The 26,096-nt window shown below is 44.3% G+C and overlaps 1 protein-coding gene and 1 long non-coding RNA gene across 4 annotated transcripts in view; one reads left to right on the top strand and one right to left on the bottom strand.

The window, feature by feature from the left end:
• Positions 1 to 8,278: 8,278 nt before the first annotated feature.
• On the bottom strand, positions 8,279 to 10,439 carry LOC109499772. The gene is made up of 2 exons (XR_002157268.3): positions 10,120 to 10,439; positions 8,279 to 8,386 (listed from the first exon to the last, which is right to left on the bottom strand). It is a non-coding gene; the product is annotated as an uncharacterized LOC109499772 (long non-coding RNA).
• RRAGD (Ras related GTP binding D) overlaps positions 8,665 to 26,096 on the top strand; it is a 42,394-nt gene continuing 24,962 nt past the window's right edge. Inside the window, exon 1 of one of the 3 annotated variants that reach the window (XM_045057834.1) lies at positions 8,665 to 8,904. In XM_045057834.1, the coding sequence (XP_044913769.1) occupies positions 8,700 to 8,904 (205 nt within the window). In that variant the 5' untranslated portion in view covers positions 8,665 to 8,699. Of the gene's footprint in view, positions 8,905 to 9,271; positions 9,726 to 21,731; positions 21,827 to 26,096 lie in introns of those variants that run through there. The other 2 variants (XM_011282464.4, XM_045057835.1) reach the window with 2 other exon arrangements.

Below are 26,096 nucleotides of genomic sequence, written 5' to 3'. Positions count from 1 at the left end.
TCTCTCTCTCTCAAAATAAATAAATAAACTTAAAAAAACAAAAAACAGGGGCACCTGTGTGGCTCAGTTGGTTAAGTGTCCAACTGTTGGTTTTAGTTCAGATTATGATCTCAGTTTTGTGAGGTTGAGCCCCGCATCGGGCTCTGGCTGACAGTGCTGAGCCTGCTTGGGATTCTCTCTCTCTCTCTCTCTCTCTCTCTCTCTCTCTCTCTCTGCCTCTTCCCCATTCATGTTGTCTCTCTCTCAAAATAAATAAATAAACTGAAGAAAAATGTCATCTTTAGTACATTCATGGCTCTAAGTTGGAAAATATCATTATTTATTCCAAAGACAACATGATAGACATCTAAGAAATAGCCAAATCACAGGATTAAGAGAGATTGTCCTGTGACAATATACAATAACTAGACTGTTAAAAATCAAGGCCCTTGGGGCACCTGGATGGCTCAGTCCATTAAGTGTCCGACTTCGGCTCAGGTCATGATCTCACGGTTCGTGGGTTTGAGCCCTGCGTCAGGCTCTGTGCTGACAGCTTGCTCAGAGCCTGGAGCCTGCTTCAGATTCTGTGTCTCCTTCTCTCTCTGCCCTTCCCCTGCCCGTGCTCTCTCTGTCTCTCAAAAATAAATAAGTATAAAAAAAATTTTTTTTTAAATCAAGGACCTTGATTCACATCTTGCCCCCCAATCCTGTTCCTATCTAGGTCTTACTTATTTTAATAAATGGCATTACTATACTTCTAGTTACTCAAACCAAATGCCTGGGAGGAGCCTTCTCCCTGACTACCATGTTAAATAAGCTATCAACAAATCTTATCTAGTCTACTTCTGAAATTTATATAAAATCTACCCACGTCTCTCACTTTCCACTGTTATTTTCTTCCACCCTTAAATCTGCAATCCATTTTCCCCACATCAGCCAGAATGTAGGCATCAGTTATCTACCGCAGTGTGACAAATCATCTCAAACACTGCTGGATTTAAAAAACAGCCATTTTAGGGGTGCCTAGCTGGCTGTCAGTAGAACATGCAACTGTTGATCTAGGGGTTATGATTTCAAGTCCCACATTGGGTGTAGAGTCTAACAAAACAAAACAAAACAAAACAAAACAAAACAAAACAAAACAAAACACAAAACCCAGCCATTTTGTTTGCTCATGATTCTGTGGATTGGCAGAGCAGTGTTCAGCTGGAATAGCAAGCCTGTGTTCCATGTGGTGTGGACTAGACTTGCTCATGTGCCTGCAATTTGGGCTGGAGAATCCAATATGGCTGGGATGGCTCATTGGAGATGGCTGGGATGTTGGAGCCTCTCTACTCTGGCATCCTTCAGGGCCTCTCTGTACATGGGGATTCTCCAGCAAGCTAGCCCAGACCTCTTTGCATGGTAGCTCCAGGCTCCAAGAAAATAAAAAAATATGTAGTAGCAAGGCCTTGTATGGTCCAGTCTCAGAAGTTGTACACTGTCACTGTCACACCTACCACAATCTATTGGTTAAAGCAAGTCACAGGCCCTGTGCACATCCAAGAAGAGGAAAAATAGGTGGAAGGAGTGGCAAAGTCACATTTGCAAAAGGGCGTGTGGGATGGCGTGGAGGGTTGTAGCCATCTTTGGAAACAATCTACCAGCAAGGGCTTTTAGAAAAGCAAACCACACATCTCATCTCCCTTCTTAAAACTTTTCAATGCTTCTAGAGGTACTTAGAATAAAATCCAAACTCCTTATCCTGAAAAGACGGCCTGTCTCTAATGCCTACTACTGTCTCCCTCTCTCATCACACTGACATTTTGTTCCTCCAATGCCCTTTCTTTTCTCCTTGGCCTTTCCAACTACTGAGAAACCTTCAAGGGAACACTTTCCATTCCAGCTTTAACTTTGCTATCCCCTCATCCTCAACTCAAATGTCATCTTTTCATCTATCTATTTATTAATTTTTTTAATATTTTATTTTTTTAAAGTAATCTCTACCTCCAATGTGGGGCTCAAACCTACAACCCCTAGATCAAGAGTCACATGCTCTACTGACTGAGCCAGCCAGGCATCCCTAAAAAAATTTTTCTAAGTAAGCCCTATGCCCAAAGTCAGGCTTGAATTCACAACCCTGAGGTCAAGAGTCACATGTTCTACTGACTAAACCAGCCAGTTGTCCCAAATGTCATCTTTTTTAGAGAGGTTTTCTCTGGCCATCCCATCAAATTCAGGCTCCTTCTCTCATCCTCACATACTTTCACCTCCCTCTGTTTATCTCCTCCAAAGCACAGCCCTAAAAATCTAATTGTCTTCATGGTGATTAAAAACAAAACAAAACAAAAAAACATATTTGGGGCACCTGGGTAGCTCAGTCAGTTGAGCATCTGACTCTTGATTTTGGCTCAGGTCATGATACCAGGGTTATGGAATCGAGCCCTACATTGGGCTCCATGCTAAGCACAGAGCCTGCTTAAGATTCTCTTTCTCTTTCTCTTTTTTTTTTTTTCTCTCTCTCTCTCCCCCCCCCCCCCCCCCCCCACACACACCCCCTGGCCCCTGGGTGGCTCAGTTTGTTAAACCTCCAACTCTTGGTTTCGGCTCAGGTCACAATCTCACAGTTCGTGAGTTTGAGCCCCTCTCTAACTCCACACTGGAGTTCCACACTGACAGGGCAGAGAGAGAGAGGAGGATACAGAATCTAAAGCAGATTCCAGGCTCTGAGCTGTCAGGACAGAACCTGACGCGGGGCTCGAACCCACAAACCATGAGACCATGACCTGAGATGAAGTCAGATGCTTAACCAACTGAGCCACCCAGGTGCCCCTCAAAACATTATATTAATAAAATCTCTATAATGATGGATTGCTTCAATGAAAATGATTTAACAATTTTTTTAAATGATTTCATCAATTCATTGACTGTCTTAGGAGAACTGGAGACTGTAAGCTGCCCTTTTGAAAAATTCGATTGGCTTCCCTGGATTAGCAGGAGTCCAGTGAGATTTTGTAGAAGGCTCTTTCCTTTGTTTGCTTCAAGAGAGAATTAATGGCTTTAAATACGTTTTAAAAGAAAGCCTAAAAGGCTTTCAACATATGAATCCCAGGAACCAGGCATAATGCCATCAGATGCCTTAAAATATCCTAAGATGCAGGATGCAGGCTGTATTTAATTGCTTGCCCTCTTCAGGACTGCAATTATTCTGCCTAAATTGTACAGGTCTCTTTTACATAGCTCTCATGTTCCTTGTCACAAGGCATCTAATTGCAAACAGCAAAATAATTCACCAAAATAAGGGCACAAACTTGTGGCCTTTAAAATTCAAATTTTAGGGCACCTGGGGGGCTCAGTTGGTAAAGTGCCTAACTTCTGCTCAGGTCATGATCTCATGGTCTGTGAGTTCGAGCCCCTCATGGGGCTCTGTGCTGACAGCTCAGAGCCTGGAGCCTGTTTCAGATTCTGTGTCTCCCTCTCTCTCTGCCCCTCCCTTGCTTACTCTGTCTCTCTCTCTCTCAAAAAAAAAATTTTTTTTTTAATTTAAAAAAATAAATAAAATTCAAATTTTAAATAAAAAACCCACTTAGATATCATACTTTAGCTTAATGTACGGTACAGTATACCATATAAACCAGAAGGGGTATTAAATCACTTGCTATTTGTGCTCCTAATAGAAGGAACCAAAATAATCAGTATTTTTTTTAAGTTTATTTATTTGGGGGGAGACAGAGAGAATGTGAGCAGAAGAGGGACAGAGACAGTGGAAGGGCTTGAACTCACAAACCGTGAAATCATGACTTGAACCAAAATCAAGAGTTGGAAGCTCAACCAACTGAGCCATCCAGGTGCCCCAATCAGCAATTTTATTGTGACAAGTAGTTTTCTAACTTTTGTGGGTTAGGAAACTTTGCATTTTTTTTTCTTCCTTTCAGTGAATCCTGTAAATTAAATGGCCTGAGACAGCAGACCCATTTTCTGAGTGTATATGTGTTTTGATTCTTTACCTAGGAGATTGGGAGCCAGTTCTTCCCTTCCCTTCCCTTCCCCTCTTTTCAGTTTAAGGCTATAATGTAATTGACTGTAGCCTTTATTTTAGTTTTATTAAAAAAAATTTTTTGGGGGGCGCCTGGGTGGCGCAGTCCGTTAAGCGTCTGACTTCAGCCAGGTCACGATCTCGCTGTCCGTGAGTTCGAGCCCCGCATCGGGCTCTGGGCTGATGGCTCAGAGCCTGGAGCCTGTTTCCGATTCTGTGTCTCCCTCTCTCTCTGCCCCTCCCCCGTTCATGCTCTGTCTCTCTCTGTCCCCAAAATAAATAGACGTTGAAAAAAAAATTTTTTTTAAAAAAAAATTTTTTTAACGTTTATTAATTTTTGAGGGACAGACTGTGAGCTGGGGAGGGGCAGAGATTGATGCAGAATTCAAAGCAGGCTCCAGGCTCTGAGCTGGCAGCACAGAGCCTGATATAGGGCTTGAACTCATGAACTGAGACATCATGACCTGAGCCAAAGTCGGACGCTTAACCAACTAAGCCACTCAGGCCCCCCTTTATTTTGTTTTAAGTTTATTTATTTTGAGAGAGACAGAGATAGCACAAATGGGGGAGTGGCAGAGAGAGAGAACCCCAAGCAGGCTCCACGCTGCAAGCCCAGAGCCTGTCGTGGGACTTGAAACCACAAAGCTGTGATGTCGTAACCTGAGCCAAAACCAAAAGTTGGACGTTTAACTGAGTGAGTCACCCAGGCATCCTGACTGTAGCCTTTAAATAAGATCTAATGTCTGAGTTCCAAAGTGGTTCCACTGTCCACTCCAGGTCCACTTCATGTGGTACGTTGGGCAAATTGTTTAACCTTAGTGTTTTTACCTGTAAAGTAAGAACAATCATATTACTTACTTAATGGGAATATTTCGAAGGTCATATTATTTTGGAAGAGTGCCTCATTTATGGAAAATCTCAGTAAATATTAGTTGGCTAAATTTTAGTTATGTTTTAGTGGGCGATAGACAAAGTTTTCAGGATGCTACAAAATACCTCTGAGTTAAGAATTTTTGTCAACTATAGGGGCACCTGGGTGGCTCAGTTGGTTGAGGGTCAGACTCTTGATTTTCGCTCAGGTCATAAGCTCATGGTTTGTGAGTTTGAGCCCCTCATAGGGATCTGCTCTGACAGTGTGGAACCTGATTTAGATTCTCTCTCTCCCTCTCTCGCTTCCCCTCCCTCTTTCTCTTTCTCAAAATAAATTTTAAAAATGAAAAAAAAAGTTTTTGTCAACTATACTCAAATAAAAATAAACAAAATAGGCACTCCTGAGTGAGTCAGTCGGTTAAGTGTCCGACTTCAGCTCAGGTCATGATCTTGTGGTCTGTGAATTCAAACTCACCAGTTTCTGTGTTGACAGCTCAGAGCCTGGAGGCTGTTTTGGATTCCGTGTCTCCCTCTCTCTCTGCCCCTGCCCTGCTCATGCTCTCTCTCTCTCTCTCTCTCTCTCAAAAATTAACATTAAATTTTTTTAAATAAACACTACAAAAAACAGTTTTTAAAGGGGAAAAAAGAGTTAAGAGTTTTTAGAAGGAAGAGTTAGTAAAAATAAAATAGGCATTTAATAGTCATCGGGCAATGACTAATCATTCAGCAAAGTCTTTAGGCAGTCCTGAAGGGATGAAAACCTAAGAGTGATCATCTCTCGTAGGTCAGCTCCTTTCTGATTACACTCTAATAACTCACAGTTTGTACTTATCTCACTGTGGCATTGCCCAGGGTTTAGAGTAAGCAGAAAATTTAGCTTCTGTCTCTTCCTGAAGTTTCTCTCAAAAATATGCCAAGTCTGTGCAGAGAGCTGGCCTGTACTATCTTTCTTCTTCTTTTCTTTCATTCACTCCATAGGCATTAAGCACCCATCATGTCCATGGCAACCCGAAATGGTTACATTCAACAGCAAAAACCATGGGCAACCCAGAAACAGATCCTCATGTTTTTATTATTTTTTATGTTAATTTTTTTAAATGTTTATTTATTTTTGAGAGAGAGAGAGACAGAGCATGAGCAGGGGAAGGACAGAGAGAGGAGACACAGAATCCAAAGCAGGCTCCAGACACTGAGCTGTCAGCACAGAGCCAGACACAGGGCTCGAACTCATGAGCCCTGAGATCATGACCCGAGCCAAAATCAGATACTTAACCGACTGAGCCACCCAGGCGCCCCAATTTTTTTTTATGTTTTTAAAGTAAGCTCTACACCCAACATGGGCTTGAACTCACTCGTGACCCTGAAATCAAGAAAGAGTTGCATGCTCCAGCAACTGAGTCCACCAGGCACCCCAAAGTCTTTCCATTTTTATTTAAATTCTGAAAGAATCCATACACAGGACTTTTTTTTTTTTCAACGTTTATTTATTTTTGGGACAGAGAGAGACAGAGCATGAACGGGGGAGGGGCAGAGAGGGAGACATAGAATCGGAAACAGGCTCCAGGCTCCGAGCCATCAGCCCAGAGCCCGACGCGGGGCTCGAACTCACGGACCGCGAGATCGTGACCTGGCTGAAGTCGGACGCTTAACCGACTGCGCCACCCAGGCGCCTCCATACACAGGACTTTTTAAATTAAAAAAACATATCTAAGATGTTTTTTCCAACATATCCCTTATTTGAAAGCTGACAATGTTGAAATAACAGCAAAAGGAAAGCAATAAAATTTTTTCTTGTTGTGTTTATCAATACCGTACATGTATGAATGACAGTGAATTAGAAGCTCTTAAACCTGTGTGCGACTCTTCTTTCTACCTGAGGGTGGAGCATAATTCAGGATTTGGCTTTCATTGATTTTTTGTGGATTTGTTCCTTTTTTCTCAAGAATAGCCCAGTTTTCAAATGTTTAGGGTATGCTCCAGTCTACTGCTGGTGTTCCCTCTAAAATCTCTTTTGGCTTTGGGCGTGGTGCGCCTGGGTGGCTCAGTCAGTTGAGCATCAGACTCTTGACTTTGGCTCAGGTCGTTATCTCACAGCTCATGGCTTTGAAGCCTACTTGGGTTTCTCTCTCTCTCCCTGCCCCTACCTCTCTCTTGCGTGCTCTCTCTCTGTGTCTCTCTTTCTCAAAATAAATAAACTGTCTTTGGGAGAAGGCAGAAGATCATCGAAGATCTCCATCCTTTCTGGGTCTCAGGCACAGTGGCGCTATTGGCTTAGCAATTGTCCTCTCTTGAACCCCTGGGTCCCTGGGGCAGACATGCTCAGCAACCAGCCCAGGAATGCTCTGTTTGGGTTGACCTTGGACTGGTTGCTGGGGTCCCATAAGTAGGCCTCTGCAGTTTGAATCAGGCCAGCTGAATGTCCTTCCCAGGCTGGTGGGTTTGTTCTGGGATAGCTGAAAGTCTTTAAACCCCCTCTGGGAAAGGACTTCTTCCTTCCCCCCGGGGACTTCCTTTTATAAAATGGATGGGCTAGGAAAATTATCTCAGAGTAACTTCTGATAAAAGCGAGTAGAAGCTTCTTGTGGAGGCTATGCCATTTGCCCCCTACTCCAGCCACAGCCTAGGACCCACTATCTGCCCTCCCTGCCCAATCTCTGTGTCCTGGACTAGTTTCCAGACTCCCTTGCCCTCTGGTTTCCAGCTGGGTGTAGCCGCTGGGAGGCAGGCACTTCCAGGAGAATTGGGGAGATTGGAGAGAGAGGTCCGAGTATTTCTTCCTACTGCTGTCTCCTTGACAGTGAGATGGTTCTGGCAGTGGTTGCTTCCTCATCAGCTATAGTTCCTGCTTTGTGCCCCCCTGCCCAGTATGCTAGCCCCTTCCTTTACTCCTACTAGTTTTGGGGTGATAATCCCTTCCCACTGTTGCTAATCCCTGTGTTGATTTTCTGAACTCTGCACATGCCCCTGTGCTTAAATCTCTTAAAGCTTTCTAGAAGTTAAAAATCTTTGCATGTGCCATCTATTTTCCTCCTGAGAAAGACCTTGACGGATACAGTCATAGCAAGTTATGTTGCCTCCACTTGTAAAATCTCAAGACCTTTCCAGTTAGAAGTAGCTGTCTCCTAGGTGTCAACATTCACCTTCAACACGCACAACTACTACAAACTCCAGAACATGAGTCATGGTTGGCTAGACTGAGAGTTCTTCCAGGGAAGGGACACTGTTCTGAGTATAGGTGGATTCAGCCTCCCTCACCCCTGCACTTAGCCCAGCTCCTGGCATATAGTAGGTGTTCAGTAAATGTCTCTGACAGAGGCAGCACCCGTGGGCCCCAAGAGCTTCCACTCTCAGCTCCCTGCCTCCTCCCCTACACCACCTGCAGCGTTGCTGGCACCTGTAGGATCTGGATCACCATGCTGGCCAGCTGGTTTATTTCTTATTGTGCTTGACAGAAGGAAGTTCATCCACGTGATTCTTGCAGTATCCAGAAAGGGTGGGTACAGTATGTCCTGTGGTAAAAAGCTTGTGGAGAAATGCAGGTTTTAGTTTCACCCCCACATAGTTGCTATTCTTATGTGAGAGTTGCCCCCCTCATCCCCCCAAGCCTTGAAACATTTTATTTTGAGATGTGCGATTACAGTCTATGAAACAAATGAGACAGGAGGTGGTCATGAAGAGCCCTAGTATGTTGTACCTGCGACCTATACCCAAATGCTGCAGAGGAATTATTATTTTGTCTAGGCAGCCATGAGGCATGTTATGTTTTTAAGAAACATTTACATCCGGGTAGGCCTGATTTTCTAATATTCCTGGTGGGAAGCACTTTGAACCATAAATGCACACTGAAAGGCAATTGCTATGGAGACTGAACCTCTGCAGTGCATTTCTCGGAGTTTTCTTCTCTGAGAGCTTCAGCATGTGTCCTAGGCACGCTGCTCTGGATGGGGGGCCTGGGCCCTGCAGTGTTGGGGGAAGGAGGAGGCAGCCCACTTGGGACTGGAACCCTCCCCAGGACGCAAAGCTGGAGAAAGCCACCCAAGGTAGGGTGTGTGTGTCGGAGGTGGATGGGGAATAGGTTCTTAGGGTGTGCAGGTCCCCAGCTCGCCGGCCTGTGCGGGGACCACGTGCACGAAGAGCGCGTGGGGGCCCCTGGAGCGCAGCCGCGGTGGGTGACCGCGCAGCGTCCCAGGGCCCAGGGTACCGGGCGTGTGCCACCCTGCGCTTCTGGTTAGGTGGAGGGCGCGCGCCGCCCTTCCCCCGTCCCCCCCTTGCCTGGTGTGTGCGCGGCCTCGGCCCAGCGCCCCGCTGAGCGGTGCCAGAACCCGGGAAAGCGCGCGCGCACCCGTGCGGGTGTGTGTGTGTGTGTGTGTGTGTGTGTGTGTGTATGTGTGTGTGTGTGTGTGTGTGTGTGTGTGACAGTGTGTGTCAGGTGACTTGGGTCACGCAGTCTCTCTCTCCCTCCTCAGGGAGGAACTGCCGCGCTCCGGCTGACTCCTCCGCCGGCAGGCGGGCGGGGCGGGGAAGGGGGCTCCGGGCGCGGTGGGAACCGCGAGACCCAGACCTGGACGCCGACCGCCGCGGGGGGCGCGCGGCCCTGCCTCCGCGGGCTCCAGCGAACCTCCAGACAAAACACCAGTTCAGAAAGAGGTTGCGAGCGGCAGGCGAAGAGGTTTGGCCCCCCACCAGGGTCCCCCGCCGCCCCCGGGACGGCCGGCCGTGGGAGCGATGAGCCAGGTGCTGGGGAAGCCGCAGCCCGAGGAAGAGGACGACGACGAGGAGGATGAACTGGTGGGGCTAGCGGACTACGGGGACGGGCCCGACTCCTCGGACGCCGACCCCGACAGCGGGGCGGAGGAGGGAGGTGAGCGCGGAGTCTCCCGCCCGGCCCCACGCCCCGCGCGTCCTCAGCCCGCAGCCGGTCCCTTCCCTCTGTGTCTCCCAGCCCCGGGCCAGACCAGGCGCGCGGGCCGCGGACTTGGAGGGGGTCCAGGAGCACAGAGTTGAGGAGTGGGGGTGGGGAGGGGCGCCCGAGGAGCCACCGCGGGCTGCAAAATGGGGGATACCAGGTGCAGGCGGCAGAGGGGGGACCCGGATTCGTGGAGAGAGCAGAGAGGAGGCATCTGGGCAGGAGGAACGTATGTTGTCTGTCCCCTTCCAGGGCCAGTATCTTCCCCCACCCCTCAGCCCCAGCTCTCCGCAGGGTCTGGGGGTTGGGAAGGGGAGGGGACCGCCCGGCGCGTCCTGGGATCTCTTACTGAATGCTGCTGTGGAAGCCTGGTCAGATGTCGTGGCTAAAAAAGGCAGCCGGCGGCAGCGTGACTGGCAGGGTCGTCGGCAGCTGCGGGTGTCAGTCTTACCCCGTGTCGCCACGGGAGGGGTCCTTGGGCTGCCCAGGTCTGTGGAGTGGGAGCATCCGTGGAGCCGCGGGGGGATGCGCGCAGGTGATGTGGGAGTCGCCGAGTGGCCGCGGGTTTCCCGGGATCCAGGCAAATACGGTTGTTAGGACACCTTATCTCTGCTCAGTGTCACCACCTGGGCATGGCGGTGCCTGCCCCGGAGTGAGCGCGGGCGGGGAAAGTCGTTACCGCTCAGAAGCAAACTCTATTTCCTGTTTAAGAAGCGGTATTTAGTAATTGTTCAGTCTGTGGGGGTTCCTGCATTTAATTCTTAGGGCCTAAGGAAGTTGAGAGTTTTTAGGATTCAAGAAAGGTTTATCTTTTTTTGTCCGCCTCCAAAGCAAGGGAAAAATTCTCTATCGTAGGGTCACTTGAAAAGGTCAATAGAATCTGGCTGTTAACATCTAGATGAAACTGTATGCTTCCAAAAGAAAGAACTAACTTCTAAACATTTCACTTTGAGGAAATTGTGTGAGGGATAGAACTACCTTTGTGACTTGATTTGGAAGAACTTTTATTGAAAATTCATTGAACTTATTTTAAAATTCCTACACAAAGCCTTTCTCTGGAGAACAGTTGCCATTATTTGACATATGATAGGTGCTATTTTCAATTAATCAGAAAGGGAAGAAAGTTTGAAAAAAAGGGGGGGGCGGGGGAAGAAAGTTAAATAAGCCTTGGGCCTGAAAGATTAGAAAGAAGCTTTCTAAGTCACACTTTTTCATAGCGTCCTGTCTCCAGAGAGGGTTTGTGCTAATTCCCCATTTGCTTAAATTTGGTGTGTGCACCTGTGTGCTTCTTTCTTCTGCACTCCCCATAATTGGTCCCACAGTTGAGCACGTGGCCACGTTTTTGTGGATAAAGGCTTTCAGTCCTTTTGTTGGAGTCTCTAGGGCTACCTTTGGTAATTAAATTGTTCAGTCGCTTTGTTATTATTCAAATTGCTTTCATTAGCTCCTCCTAGATTCTTAGCAGACTCTAGAGATTCAGAATGGGGATGTATTTGCAAGATATTTGAAATGGTAGACACACAATAGGGTGCATGTGTGATACTCTTTTAAAAAAAGAAAAAAGAGAGGCTATATCTGGGAAGAAAAGCCCTGTAATTCGATATTGTCCTGGGGACCTGAGAGGTTCCATGGAAAGTACCGGAACTGCTTATTTATTCTGCAGTTCTTTAAGGGGGCACTTTTAAAATTTGATTTGATGACTTGAAATTGAAATGAAAAGAAAGCTTTGCCTGAGGGGTGGGATTTCCTGAACAAAGGGCTTCCCCAGAGCCTGGTCTTGAATGCTCCCCACTGCTCCCAACCTAAAGGCAAACTCATCTGTAACTGATGCTTTTCATTACTTCAGCACTAAAATCATCCCTCGTGAGTTCTTGGGATCAACATGGAATCTTGCTATAAAAGCATTGAGTGTATTTATGTGGTAAGAGGAGCAATTAATGAATATTTGCTCTTGCAAACATTACTGAAGCTAGGTCTTTCTCCCTCTGGGCCTGCTGTGGGTAGTGGTCTATTCTCAGAAGACTTCCTCTATTATCTCAGGTTCCTGTTCTTTCCGTGTCCCTGACTTTGATTTTGGGGTGTACGCCCGACTGCAGAATCACTATCAGGGCGTTCACTTTCTAGAGTGGCAGCTAGGGTCCTCAGTCAGCAGTTCTAGCAGCAATTATTCCTGACAGTGTCATGCCAGCCAGTATGGTCCTGGGGAGTCGAGATGAGGGTGGAGGCCAGGAGTTGTGACTTCCCTTTCTGGAACCTCAGAGTGCCACCAAAGGGTCATCCCAATTTCTAATGGGCCCTGGGCACATGTTGCATTAGGATCCTGTATTATTTTTGGCGAATTACGTTTACCGACTCTGTAAGAAATGAAATGTGAGGGGAAAGGGGCTTATTTACTCTAAGGAAGGATGGGTATGGTATATTTTGAACCATGAACAAAGCATTTCTCTAATGAACCCCCTTCCCCCTTTACCTTCCTAATGGACTTTATTTAATGCCTTTGCTTAGTAGAGACCTGGGGCTTTTCCCCTGAGGTTTAGAAATCTCCCCTGCAGGTGGCATGCCCGACTAGGTGGCATGCCTTACCTAGGCATCACTAGGTAAGTTGCAAACCAGTTTATCAGGAGCTGTGCAAAAGAAGGTAGATTGAAAGTGGATAGCATGAATTTCATTTCCGTTAGTCTTGGAAGGAACCTCTGATCTTATTTTTAAGACGAGGGCCATGTAAGTTTTACCATATTGTGCTATGCACTTCTCCGGCTTGCACTCCAAATTTTACTCATGAATAGCAGGAGTGTTCTCGGGCACTTTAGTTCTGGTAAAGACAGATTTGGGCACCTCTCAACCTCCCTTTGAGAGTTGTTAATCAGAGATAAGGTGAGTCTCACCTTCAACCTCCAGGCTCCAGATAGAACTCTAGAGAATGGAAGCAATCAATAAGCCATTAAAAACAATTGCAGCAGAAATGATTTTTAGACACATGGAGTTTAAATCTTTAGTAAATTACTGTGCTTTAAACACTGCAATAACACGCGGCGCCTGGATGGCTCCGGCAGTTGAGGGTGAGCGTCCAACACTTGATTTGGGCTCAGGTCATGATCTCACAGTGAGTTCGAGCCCTGACGCAGAGAATCCTTGGGCTTTTCTCTCTGCCCCTGCCTTGCTCATTCTCGCTCTCTCTCTCTCTCTCTCTCTCAAAATAAATAAATAAACAAAAAAAAAAACTGCAATAAGAAGGAAAGCAGTGAAAAGATCATATTTAATCAGAAAGTGAAATTGTTTTTTTCCCAAAGTCTCTCCCAATTTTTAAGGGAAAAACATTATATATACTTGGCTAAAACAGCTGCTCATCCACAGCCCAGCTACACATGTGTGGTCTTATTTCCACGGCAGCCTGTGAAGTCTCTCCTAAGAGAGCAAGTGACAGTTTAGGTCGTTACTAGAGGCATGAAGAATCCACCGGTCAGCAGGTGATACTTGTAAATGCAGTGAAACCACCTGTTTGCATCTATTAATCATGAGTGTCAGCTTTTTTTTTTCTTTAAAGTAATTTAAAAGTTATTAGTGAATTCATCCTCTCACTGTTCCTTGAGTGTAAGTAGAGATAGATAATTTTTCTCATGATAGTGAGACTGTGGCTCAGGGGTGCCAGGACTTTTCTGCAGCCACATGAGCTACACCTGAGCAAAGTTTAGGAGAGAGACAAGTTTGTGGATATGTAATCCCTTTCCTTGTAGTTCTGTCTTGTCCAAAAAGAGTTGGGTTGACCCCAGCCCTGGCTATGCCTAATCTCTTGGGTTTCCCTATAGCCCTGGAAATACAGAGATACAGAAGAATTGGAATAGACGAAATACAGAATAGTTAATAGTGACCAAAGTCACACCTTAGACACGATGCTTGTCCGAATACATATATTTAGAGAGGATAGTTTTAAAATTATTTTTAAATTTTAATGTTTATTTTTTGAGAGAGAGAGAGAGTGTAAGCAAGGAAGGGGCAGAGAGACGGAGTCACAGACTCTGAAGCAGGCTATAGGACTCTGTATTGTCAGCACAGAGCCCGACATTGGGCTCAAACCCACAAACCCGTGAGATCGTGACCTGAGCTGAAGTCAGACGCTTAACCTACTGAGCCACCCAAGCACCCCATAGACGACATAGGTTTATATTAGATGATTTGTAAACATGTTGCAGTGATTCATAGAATCTTGATTCTATACTTTTTTTCAGAAATCTCTCCCATTTTTATATCAGAACACGTAAGGTAGTCTGGTGGGGAAAAAAGAGGCAGAAACTAAGTTCTGGAGTTCTGGATAAGGGATGTAGCTCTGAGTTTGAAAGATCATCATTGTCAGTCCCAGGTGTCTCTCTGTTTACCCTCTGCTTCAGTCAGTCCCCTGACCCTCATAGCTGTGGTTGGTGACACGGATTCATTTCCTACCTCTGCTCATTTTTCTTACTTTCTTCTCTACCTCCTTTATTCTTCCTTATTTTTTTTTTCTTTTTCAAATCTTTTCTGTTCTTCCTCTCTGCGAAAGCCCTCAAGCTCTCTTGTAACTGGCTTTCCCTGGTTCTGCTGTGATACTCAAGACAAATGGGTTTTTCACTCCTGATCTAAATCATTCAAGATGCTGTCGACTTTCTCCTCTTGAGGTCCTTTCGGGGGAGACTCCTACTCAGTTTCTCAGTGTGTAAAGTAGAGGACCACAGAAAACCCACCTGGATCACTCTCAAAGTGATGGTAAAAAAAAAAAAAAAGTTCACAAGAACTTCTTGCAAAAGTGTTGGTAAATCAGAACACATCAGAAATGTTACTGAATATATATGTCAAGGAAAAACTCATGTATGGGATTATGTTTTCAGTGACCTGCCAGTGTGATGTGAGAGGATTTCATAAAGATTTGGTGTTCCCACATAAATAAAAATTGCCTTCAAAAATTTTCATGCCTGGGGCACCTGGGTGGCTCATCGGTTAAGCCTCTGATTCTTGGTTTCAGCCCAGGTCATGACCTCACAGTTTTGTGAGTTCCAAGCCCTGCATCAGGCTCTGTTCTGACAGTGTGGAGCCTGCTTGGGATTCTCTCTCTCCCTCTCCATTTGCCCCTCCCCCACTCACTCTACCTCTGTCTCTCTCAAAAATAAACTTAAAAAATTAAAAAAAAATAAAGGTTAAAAAACAAAACAACCCCCCCAAACTTTCATGCCTTTGAAAATATATGTTCTGTTTTCTGTTTGCATTTCATTCTCCTAAGTGTTAATCAAATGGACAATGAATCTTTATGATTTTTGCATATTCTCTTATTAGTGGTATTATTCAAATATTTAATTTCCATGTGGGATGGAATTTCTCACTGAGCTCCAGGGTCCTTTTTTTTTTTTTTTTTTTTTTTAATTAAGTAGGTTCTACACCCAACATGGTGCTTGAACTCATGCCCTAAGATTGAGCCATGCTCTACTGATTGAGCCAGCCAGGTACCCCTGAGCTCCCGGCTCTTGAATGTGTAAATAGTTCCATCGATCAGAAATGTAAAGGACCACATATAGTGTTGCAAATAGAAACAAACCAGAGGCTTCTTCCTAAAACTGTTAGTATATAGAAACTTAAGCCTTTGTTGACCCCACAGAATACTAATAGCAAAGAAATTCTAACTTTCCCTGAAGGCTATGTGAGCCTTAACGTAGCCACATTCCACAAAAGACCCTCTCATTACCTAGGCTAGGGCTGGAGTAAAAAAAAAAACAAAAACAAAAACAAAAAGAAAAAAAAGAAAGAAAGGGGGGTGCACCTGTATGCACAGGCTGATAGAGACTTATAGATAAGGACTGGGGTCACACAGCTGGTACATGGCAGAGCTGGGACTTGAACCCCAGTTTGTCACTCTCCTTATATTTTTGTTTTTTTTGAGAGAGAGCCTGCACGCAAGCTCACCACACATTACAAGTAGGGGGCAGAGGTAAAGAGAGAGAATCCCAAGCAGGCTCCACGCTCAGTGAGGAGCCCACACAGGGCTCGATTCCACAAAGGTCAGATCATGACCTGAGCCGAAACCAGGAGTTGGACTCTCAACCTGCTGAGCCACCCCCTCCCCCCCCCCCCCCCCCCCCCCCGCCCCAGTGTTTTTTAAACCATTTCACTTGCCATCACTTTGCCACCATGTTATCCTCATTTTTCGTTAAATCTTTGTTTCACTTTCCCGTTTTGGACCCGTTCAAAGGTTATCATCTGTTGGGGAACTTTCCTTAATTATAGTAGTTTTCAGTTGTATAATACTTAAGAATTTATGAAGTGCATTTCATATGATGTCTCGTTCTCTCCAAAGAGACCTCTTGAGGTTAAGGAGGCAAGGCCGATGTGTTAGCAGGGCATCAGGACTTTAGTTCCCATTTTCCTGATTTCTGGTTCCTTCTTTGTTGTGAACATTCCCAACCCACAGATGAGTCAAGTGTGGCTCCTAGACAGCCCTGTGCTCAAGGTGTGAGGCATCTGTCCCTTCCTGTGTATGTATCAGGCCTATTGGGTTTTGACGGGGATCTGCCAGTTATTGATGAGGTAATTAACCTGTCCAGTTATGTGGTGCCTCCCCATAATGCTGTTCCATGGATGGTGGGGTTTCCCTCGTATTTTTAGCAATCTAGTTACAAAGCCAGACTGTTTGGAAAATTTGGGTACTGACAGGACCCAGTACAAGATAGCTAAGTTATGTTCAGTGCCCCTGACCACAGTAGATAAACTACCGAGGCATAAAGTTCATACTCTTGATACTCAAGTGCTAATCTGGGCCAAAGTCAGATATGAAGTTTCCTTTTAAAGCTTCTGTTAATTTAGCTTCAAATCCTGTTTAGTGGCTCTAATTCATTTATCCTAACCAACAAACATCTATTGAATGTTTATTGTAGTAAGTATTGAGGCCTCTGTTTTTACATCTGTAAAGGGGAAACATTATCACCTTGAGGATTAGAAGTGACACTGTTTTGAGCATGGTGGCCAAGACTAAAACCTTTCAAAAATGCCCTCGCCGCAGCCAACAGGATTAGAGGAAAATGAGCCATTGAGGCATGGGCTTGCATCAAATCTGCATTCCCACATCAAACCTGTCTGTGACCTCATGTGTTCCCACTCTTCCTCCTCTTGGGAGTTCCTGGATTCTTTCCTCACCTGAGCTGCAGGTAGACAGGCACCCCACACTCCACACCTTCAAATACCTGTTCATCCTCTTTCCCTTTACCATCTTTGTGAATGGGCCCTTGTTGGCTTGGTCTGCCAGGTTGGGAACTCGGGGCTTCTTTCTCCCTTGTCCTCTGCGTCCTGGGGATTACTAAATACTATTGAGTCGATTGGAATTTCTTACAGATTCGTTCCTTCCGACCATTTACATGGCCTGTGCCTAAGTTCTTTCATTTTTCATTTGTGTTCTAGAAATGTTGCAGGATTTTTTTACCTCAGTACCCGGGGTTCGTTGTCTTGCCGCTTCAAAGAATGAAGAGGTGGACACAAAATGAGCAGCAGGCAAAAGTTTATTAGAGTAGAAGATCGGAAAGGGAGAATAGTATGAAAGCTGTCTTTACAGAGACAGGGCATTCAAAAGTGAATGCCTGCTACAGTAGGCAAGGGTGTTTGTTTTACAAGGTTCTGGTCAGCCCTCACTTCCCTTCCCCCTCAGTCCTTCTCAGGTCCTACCCTTACTGGATTGATAGCTCTAGGTGCTGGGTTGTCCATTCCTGATTGGCTCGTTTTCATTGTATGAGGGGTGGGTCTACAGCCATGTTCCTTGTGGGTCCTACGTTTTATGGTCTACTACTTATTTTTAGTTAGGTCTTTAGTCAAATTCCAGAGGGAAACTTAAGGGGGAGTAGGTGGTATCTGTTACATTCTTAAGAGGAACCTTAGGCCTGAGGGGGTTTGCTGTGGTTAGGCAATCCCAGCATTGTTCCAAAATAGTGTTTTTCCCCACCCAGGAACCTCAGGTTCTAATCTTTCTTTGTCTGCCTACTGAATCCTATCTTTTCCTATTATAGAACAACCTAACTGCTGTCAGGGGAGGAAAAACTTATCCTCTTTTCTCTTAGGTTCTGAATTGGGAGCCTGCAAATTAAACTTTTGTCAGTTGACAAAAGATAGATTAACGAGAAAAACAGATTTAGTTATATACTAATGCATGAGAGTACACAGAAAATGCAATTTAAGAGGTGTTTAGAGGGGTGCCTGGCTAGTTCAGTTGGAAAAGCATGTGACTCTTGATCTGGGTGTGGAGATTACTTAAGTGAATAAATTAAAAAAAAAAAAAAAAGAGGTGTTTAGAATTCCAGGCTTTATTACCATCTTAATAGAGGGTTGGGAGGAGCTGAGGGGCAGTTCTGTGAGAATGAATGACTTCTTGGAAGGGAGTTGGGGAGAGGGCATTTATGGGAAAGCAAATGACTTTTTGGAAAGATAATGGGCCCGCCGGAGAAAAGATGGGAGGTAGGATTATTTGGGGACGGAGGAAGTTTTGGGGTGATGGTGGGGTGTCTGGAGCCGACAGCCAAGAAAGAATTCTTGAAGACGTCTTTGGTGCAAAAAGGTGATAAAGCATGGGGTCCGGGGACAGGACCCGTGGGCTGGAAGAGCTGCACTGCAAGCATGGGGGTGACCAATTTATGGAGTCGGGGAGATAAGGTCAAGAGGGAGTTTCTAAAGAGACTTTCACATGCTAAAGACTTACTGGAGGTCTAGCTATTGTCAAGCTAAGGTGGTTTTTCCTTCTAGCAAATCAGTAACCTGAAGACCACAGGGAGTTCCTGGACTTCAGGCTGTGATGGGATGGCCTTTTTTTGGTAAACTGGTGCAGACTCTTATCAGTTTAATCCTTTGTTTTTTGCCCTTCCTTGTTTTGGCGTAGCCAGGAGTGCCCAAGGAATATCATACATGTCCCACCTGGGGGGCGGCAGGGGTGGGGGGGCGGACTGGTGCTGTTAGCCTGCATTGTGCCCTTAGCTTGCCCCACACTCCTTGCTCCTTCGTCAGGGACCACATCTGTTTGGGTGTGGTGTCAACTTCTCTTCTGACTTGTCTCCTTCACTGAGAGATTAGAGTTGTTTCAGGGAAGATTTGTGGCAATTGAGTTCTCTTGGGAGGCTCTGCTTTAGGCAAATAGGGGATTTCAGGGACTCCAAAAACTTCTAGCTCAATATAATTTTTATGCCACAGTGGCTTATTCCAAACCCCTTCACTGTCTCCACACTGACCCCGCCTAGGGAGTCTGTTTCTGGAATGAACTTCTTGAAGTGTAAATCTGATCATACTAGTCTCCCCTTAAAATCCTTAGTGATTTCTTCCTGGCTTTAAAGGTAAAATCTAAACTTCTCAGCATCTCATTGATGAGCAAGCAGAGTCTAGCAGTGGTTGACAAAATATTTTTGACCGGGATCCACAATAAAATGTATATATTGTGAACCTAACACCACATAAGTCTAAGTAAACCTAAAAGAGTTTCGCTAGCAGTGTGTACTCATATTATGCATGAGGTACGCCGGTATTTCCCAGCTTCTTCTATTTTCTTTGTTGCAGTTTTTGTTTGCTGTGGAGATAACAGACTTCTGTATCAACTAACCTATTCAAAGATATGTATTGGACTCATGCCATATGCTTTGTAATTTGCCTGTGTATATATGGGACAATACATACAATATATACAGACAATAAACATACAAGAAGACAGATGTACAAAGTAAAAAGATAGTTTTGTATAGCAGTAAGAAGACACAGGATTATCAGGAAGTGATGGGGCCTCATTCAGCTGAGAGGAGGTAAAATCGCTGCTGGGCTGAGTGGGAAGAAAGCTAACGGAAGCCTGCCAGGCTGAGGGAGGAGCAAGTCCAATGGGGAGGTGAGGAGGAGGTGAGGAACCATAAGGCCAGTGTGGTTGCAGGATAGGGAATCAGTAAGGAAGATAAACCAGGCCCGGGATGAGAGGACAGCCCATGTAGGGCCTTTTGGGGGAAAGAAGGTGTTTGGATTTTATGTGAAATGCTGTGGGAAGCCATTGGACTCTGTGCAGCCCTTTCTTGCCTTTAAACTACATTCCTTAAACTCCAGGAAGGCCAGGATCTCTTCCTGGCATGACCTTTCCCTCATTCATCACTTTTATGCCTCCTTTTCTTTAAGACTCAGATATTTCTCCAGGGAGCCCTCTCTCTGAGCCCATAACACCTTAGATAGCAGTGCACTGTAACTGTCAGTTTTTCTTGTCTGTTTTCTCCTCAAATCACTAAGGAATGAATCATTTCTTTGTGTCTGCAGCCCCTGGCTCAGCCCCATCTAACACACACTTGGCAGATGATCAGGGAACCTTTATGAAACTGAACAAACTGCCCTCTGGTAAATTTCACCTCCTCTGGCAACTTCCTGCACACCTGCTGACACTTTTAAAGAGTCCTCCCTGGGATTCCATCTCCAGTCCCAAATCCTGTGGTTCCTTTCTGATCTTTCTTTTTTAAAAAAGTATTAGCCCTTTCATTGCAGCTCTCATCCTTCATTCTCCTCCACACTTTTATCTTTCTCACGATGTTCTTTTTTTTTTTTTCTTATTTATTTATTTATTTATTTATTTATTTATTTAAGTAATTTCTGTACCCATGTGGGACTCGAACTCATGACTCCAAGATCAAGAGTCACATGCTCTACCAACTAAGCCAGTCAGGTGCCCCTCTCAGGATGTTCTTGAGCAAGTGGTGATGCACAGGGAAAGGTTAATGGAGACAGCCAGAGGTCTAGGAGGCCAGGAGGTTGGCTGCTGCATTTCCTAATGTGCACCCCTTGCCACCTCTCCCAGAGTGGGATGAGAGGCTCTGCAAACTTCTCAGAAGGTTTCAGAAGCACAGGGTTTCAGAAGCAGAGATACTTGAGGGGAGGTGGGAGAGGATTAGGGGAGAGATTTTTTTATTTTTTTATTTTATTTTATTTTATTTTATTTTATTTTATTTTTTATTTTTTTAATATTTTTATTTATTTTTGAGACAGAGCATGAGCAGGGGAGGGGCAGAGAGAGAGGGAGACACAGAATCCGAGGCAGGCTCCAGGCTCCGAGCTGTCAGCACAGAGCCTGATGCGGGGCCTGAACTCACAGACCGTGAGATCATGACCTGAGCTGAAGTCAGACGCTCAACCGACTGAGCCATCCAGGAGCCCCGGGGAGAGATTTTTTTAAAATACATACATGATCTGGGGCGCCTGGGTGGCTGAGTTGGTTAAACATCCGACTCTCTTGATTTCAGCTTGCTCAGGTCATGATCTTGAGGTGCATGAGTTCAAGCCCTGAGTGGGGCTCTGCACTGACAGGACCCTGCTTGGGATTTTTTCCCTTCCTCTCTTGCCTCCCCTCCCTGACTTGTTTTCTCTCTGTCTCTCTCTCAAAATAAATTTTAAAAGACCTTAAAACATACACACACACATACATATATATATATATATATATATATTATGTATATATACATATATATATACATATATATGTATATATACATAATATATATACATATATACATATATACATATACATATACATATACATATATATTTACATGATCTGTATCAGACCCTAGAGGCCCGTCACCCTTGAGAGCAATGGCAAATCAATTTTTTCTTTGTTTTCTAAAATAACCTCTATGCCCAACGAGGGGCTGGAACTCATGACTCCAAGATCAAGAGTCACGTGCTCTACCAACTGAGCCAGCCAGGTGACCCTAGACCAGGTGACCCTAGAGGAGGGATTTTTGTCAGCAGTCCTCTGTGTTGTAAAAAGCCTCTCCTGATCAATAGCAAAGTGTTTTTCACTGTGGTTCACATAACAAATACATTTATATTGTAAACTAGCACCACATATGTGTAAGTAAATTTAAAAGAGTTTTACTGGTCGTATGTGCTCTTACTATGCATGATGTACTCTGTTATTTCCTAATCTCTTCTGTTTTCTTTGTTGCAGTTTTTGTTGAATCCCATCTGATTGTTGGCTAAGGCCTAGGTGAAGATCCCACATACCATCCCTACGAGCTTGGGCACCTTCCTTTTCCCAGAATCCTCAGGTGCAAACAGACTTGTACCTCCTCATTGGATGGGGGTGGAGGGAGTATAAAAGTTTGCAGAAAGGTCTAGCAAGGTACCTGACATGGAGTATATTTCTGTCCATATCAGCTAAATGTAAAATGCATCTGTATGGGTCTGAGGAGTCTCCACAGAGTTGATGGTATCCTTGCTGACCTGGCCTACCATTGCCCAACAGTTTACCGTTGGTGGCTCACGCTTGAATTTGGCAGGAAAAAGGAAATATTTCTAACTGTGTGTGTATGTTGTAGTGGTATGTGTATCTCATTTCCCACCCTGTCCGTGTACGTAAACATGCATATACACCACCTCCTCTCTGCACAGTGGCCTCCATCACCTCCCCACTCTCCCAGGAGGAGGAGGTCCATCCTCCAGGGCAACAGTGTGGATGATCATGCCGCATAGACACTTGCAGACCCTGCTGAAGATAAGTTAAAATCTAGACTGACATTCAGCAGTATAAATTGAGAAGAAACAAAGACGTTTACAGACACTTAGATATTTTTGTGTTTGTGCATAATTTGGTGTGGAGTTTTGCTTTCTTTGGTTGGATTGAGTTTTGCACAGCAGGAAAGATTGGATAGACTTTTGGATGGGCCAGCCCTCAGTCTGAATGCTACTTGACCTTCCTGAGCCTGAAATTTGTTTGACTGTGAAGTGGAAATAATACTATGTATTCCTGAAGGAGTTAAATGGGATAAAGAGTGGAGAGTGCCTAGCACAGTACTTGGCATATGGTAGTTGCAGAGTTTTCAGCACTTGCGTATTTTCCTGTTCTACAAAAGGCATTGTGCCTTTACCTGCATTTGGGCTCTGCTCTTCTTGGAGAGCATCCTTCCCCTCCATCCCCATCAACCCCATCCAAATCCTGCACTGCTTTGTCTGCGTTCATAACCCCTATAATACACTGAGTACAACCCACTGCCTGTGGGCATTTCTCTCCTACTCTTTGCATTGATCTAACGCTAGCTGTTTGTGAGGTGATAATAGAGTAACTACAGCTCTTGAGGTTTCCATTTTTGTCCTTGATAATACATTATTATTATTTTTTTTTTTCCTTGGAGGCACCGGGGTGGCTCAGTCAGTTTTAAGCTTCCAACTCTTGATTTCAGCTCAGGTCATGATCTCACAGTTTGTGGGTTCAAGCCCCATGTCTGGCTCTGCATTTACAGTGTGGAGCCTGCTTAAGATTCTCTCGCTGTCTGGGGGCACCTCAGTAGCTCAGTCGGTTGAGCTTCTGACTTCAGCTCAGGTAATGATTTCATGGCTTGTGACTTCAAGTCTCACATCAAGCTCTGTGCTGACACCTCAAAGCCTGGATCCTGCTTCGGATTCTGCAACTCCCTCTCTCTCTCTGCCCCTCCTCTGCTTGCACTCTGTCTCTCTCTCTCTCAAAAATAAATAAACATTAAAAAAATAATAATAAAAAGACAAAAACTTTATGACAAACACTTAAGAAAATGTGGAATTGAAATCACAACTTAAAGAATATTTAATATTTTGAAATATTTTTGTGTCTTCCATGACTCGCTATACATTAAACATTTTTTTTGAAACTAATTTTAATAATATATGTATATAAATGTGTTTCCTTTTTAAAATTAAAGCCAGGGGGGTGCCTTCCTTGCTAAGTTGGAAGAGCATATGACTCTTGATCTCAGGGTCATCAGTTTGAGCCCTATGTTGGGTATAGAGATTACTAAAAAATAAATAAATAAATAAGCCTAAAAATTTTTATTTATTTATTTTTTTAATTTTTTTTAACGTTTATTTATTTTTGAGACAGAGAGAGATAGAGCATGGACAGGGGAGGGTCAGAGAGAGGGAGACACAGAATCTGAAACAGGCTCCAGGCTCTGAGCTGTCAGCACAGAGCCCGATGCGGGGCTCGAACCCACGAACTGCGAGATCGTGACCTGAGCTGAGGTCGGACGCTTAGCCGACTGAGCCACCCAGGCGCCCCTGAAAATTTTTAAATGAAATCAAAGCCAAATCCCTTTGATGATTGCCCCCAAATCTTTCATTCATGCACTCTTTGTTTGCTGCACATCCTTCTGGATCCTTTTCTAATGCATTTTCACAAGTATTTATATTTTCTACGGGTTTGAGATGACTAGTCCTGATGTCATTTTAACCTTTGCCTCATACTTCCCAGCACTCTATCCCTTTGTACTACGTTCTGAGAGGATTGGATGTTCTAGTTCACTACTGCCCTCGTAATCTGTTCTTATTCTCCTTTTCAATCCATATATCTAACCTCCCCCCTACAATTACATTTTTATTTCTAAGGTCTCTAAGGCCATATTTTCCATGGTTGCTCTTGTTCTGAAATTGTCTGTTCCTGTTTTGTGGATACCACCTTTTCTCTGAAGATTTTAATTATACCTGAAACTTTACTCTGACTCCTTTATGAACTCTGCTTCTTCAGATGTATGTTCAAGTGTATGTATGTTAGACATTTGAGGAAATGTCTGGAGAGAAGATAGTACTGCTTCTAGCTGTTGAATCCACACACTGTAGTGAGTTAGGGAAGATCAGAGTACTTGAAGGGTGGAAGTGTGGGTAGCCCCCCCCCCCCCCCCCCCCCCGTCTTTCTGGGCATCCTGAGCTCCTAGAGCACCTCCTCCCCTCTCCTACACGAGCTTCTATAGTCTGCTCCCACCTGGAAGTGTGCACTGGGTGGTAGGAGTAGTGCACAGAGTTCACCTACTGGCTTCTTCTCACCATGATTCTCCAAATAACAGCCCTGATGGTTGTCTTCATGTCCTTTCCGGTTTGGGCTTCCACCAGTTCTACCTTCTACAGCAGAATCTTACTAATTCTGGTCAAGGGCTACAGGTTCCCTCTTCAGTCTGACCTTGGTGTTTCTTAGGGATTTCTCTGTAATCTCAGCTTTGAGGGGTTTTGTTTGTTTGTTTGTTTGTTTGCTTCAAGCTCAGGTATCTATGTTTATTTGTTCATCCATTTATTTATGGTTTATACCTTTTCTGTTATTTTTAGGGATTCACTGAGGGAGGGGAAGACCATGACATGTTATCAGTCTGAAAATTTTAAAACTGGAAGCCCTGTTTTCTTTTTTAATTTATGCCCTGCTTTTACTAAGACTGACTTGTAATGACAGTACTGAGAATGAGTAGCATATAATGACTGATGAAGAGAGCTGGTGACTTTTTGGGTGCATTACTGCTTCTATAGTATATTATCAGCAGATTGTTGAATTGGGTCGAGCTGGACTGGAAAAGAATGTGTGGGTAGGGTGGGGGCGAAGTGTTACATAGAGTGGAATAGTGGCTGCGCACATCTGTACCTGCTTACTTTTTTTTCAGTTCTTGTTTTACCTGAAACTTGTGTGTTTACCTAAACCTGCTGCAAATTAAAACATCGAAATATTATATATAGTAAATGAAATTCACTAAGACATTATCAAGTATTAATATGTTCTAGATGATTGTTATCATTGTCTAGACAAGAGTTATCATTTCATGTGGTTATTGTTAGTTACAGTAAGAGAAAAAAGAATCACTTTCCAGTTACTATTGAATTAGATTGGGACCAGGGAGTGAGAAAGGCATAAGAGGTGTTGTCAGAAGGAATATTGGACACGTTTTCATTTCTTTGAATATATTGCTAGGAGTGGAATTGCTAGGTCACGAGGTGACTCAGTGTTTAACCTTCTGAGAAACTGCCAAGCTGTTCAAAACACATCATTTTACATTCGTACCCGTACTGTATGAGGGTTCTAATTAGCCCATAGCCTCATCAACACTTGTTACTGTTGATCTTTTTTATTATAACCATCCTAGTGGGTGTGAAATGGCATCTTACTGTGGTTTTTATTAGTATTTCTCAGATTGCTAATGATGTGGGGCCTCACTTCATGTGCTTTTTGGCCATTTTTGTGTCTTTGGAGAAATGTCCATTTAGGTACTTTGCCCATTTTTTTTTTTAATTAGGTTGTCTTTACTGTTGAATTGTAAGAGTTCTTTATATATTCTGGATACTAGACCCTTATCACATACATGATTTGCACATGTTTTCTTCCATTCTGTGGGTTGTCTTCACTTTCTTAACAGTGTCCTTTGAAACACCCATCTTTTAAATTTTGATGAAGTCCAAAATTCTCTATTTGATGCATAACTCAAATGCATAAGCATCCCTTTAAGGCATAGAGACTCTGATGATCTAGGCAAGGAAGACATTGCTATGGAATGCTAAGGCTGGATTTTTTTCCCTGCACAGTTTGCTCCAGGA

Source organism: Felis catus, chromosome B2 (assembly GCF_018350175.1).
Source record: "Felis catus isolate Fca126 chromosome B2, F.catus_Fca126_mat1.0, whole genome shotgun sequence".
Classification (NCBI taxonomy): Eukaryota; Metazoa; Chordata; class Mammalia; order Carnivora; family Felidae; genus Felis; species Felis catus.
This window is presented reverse-complemented; position numbering and strand designations above follow the sequence as displayed.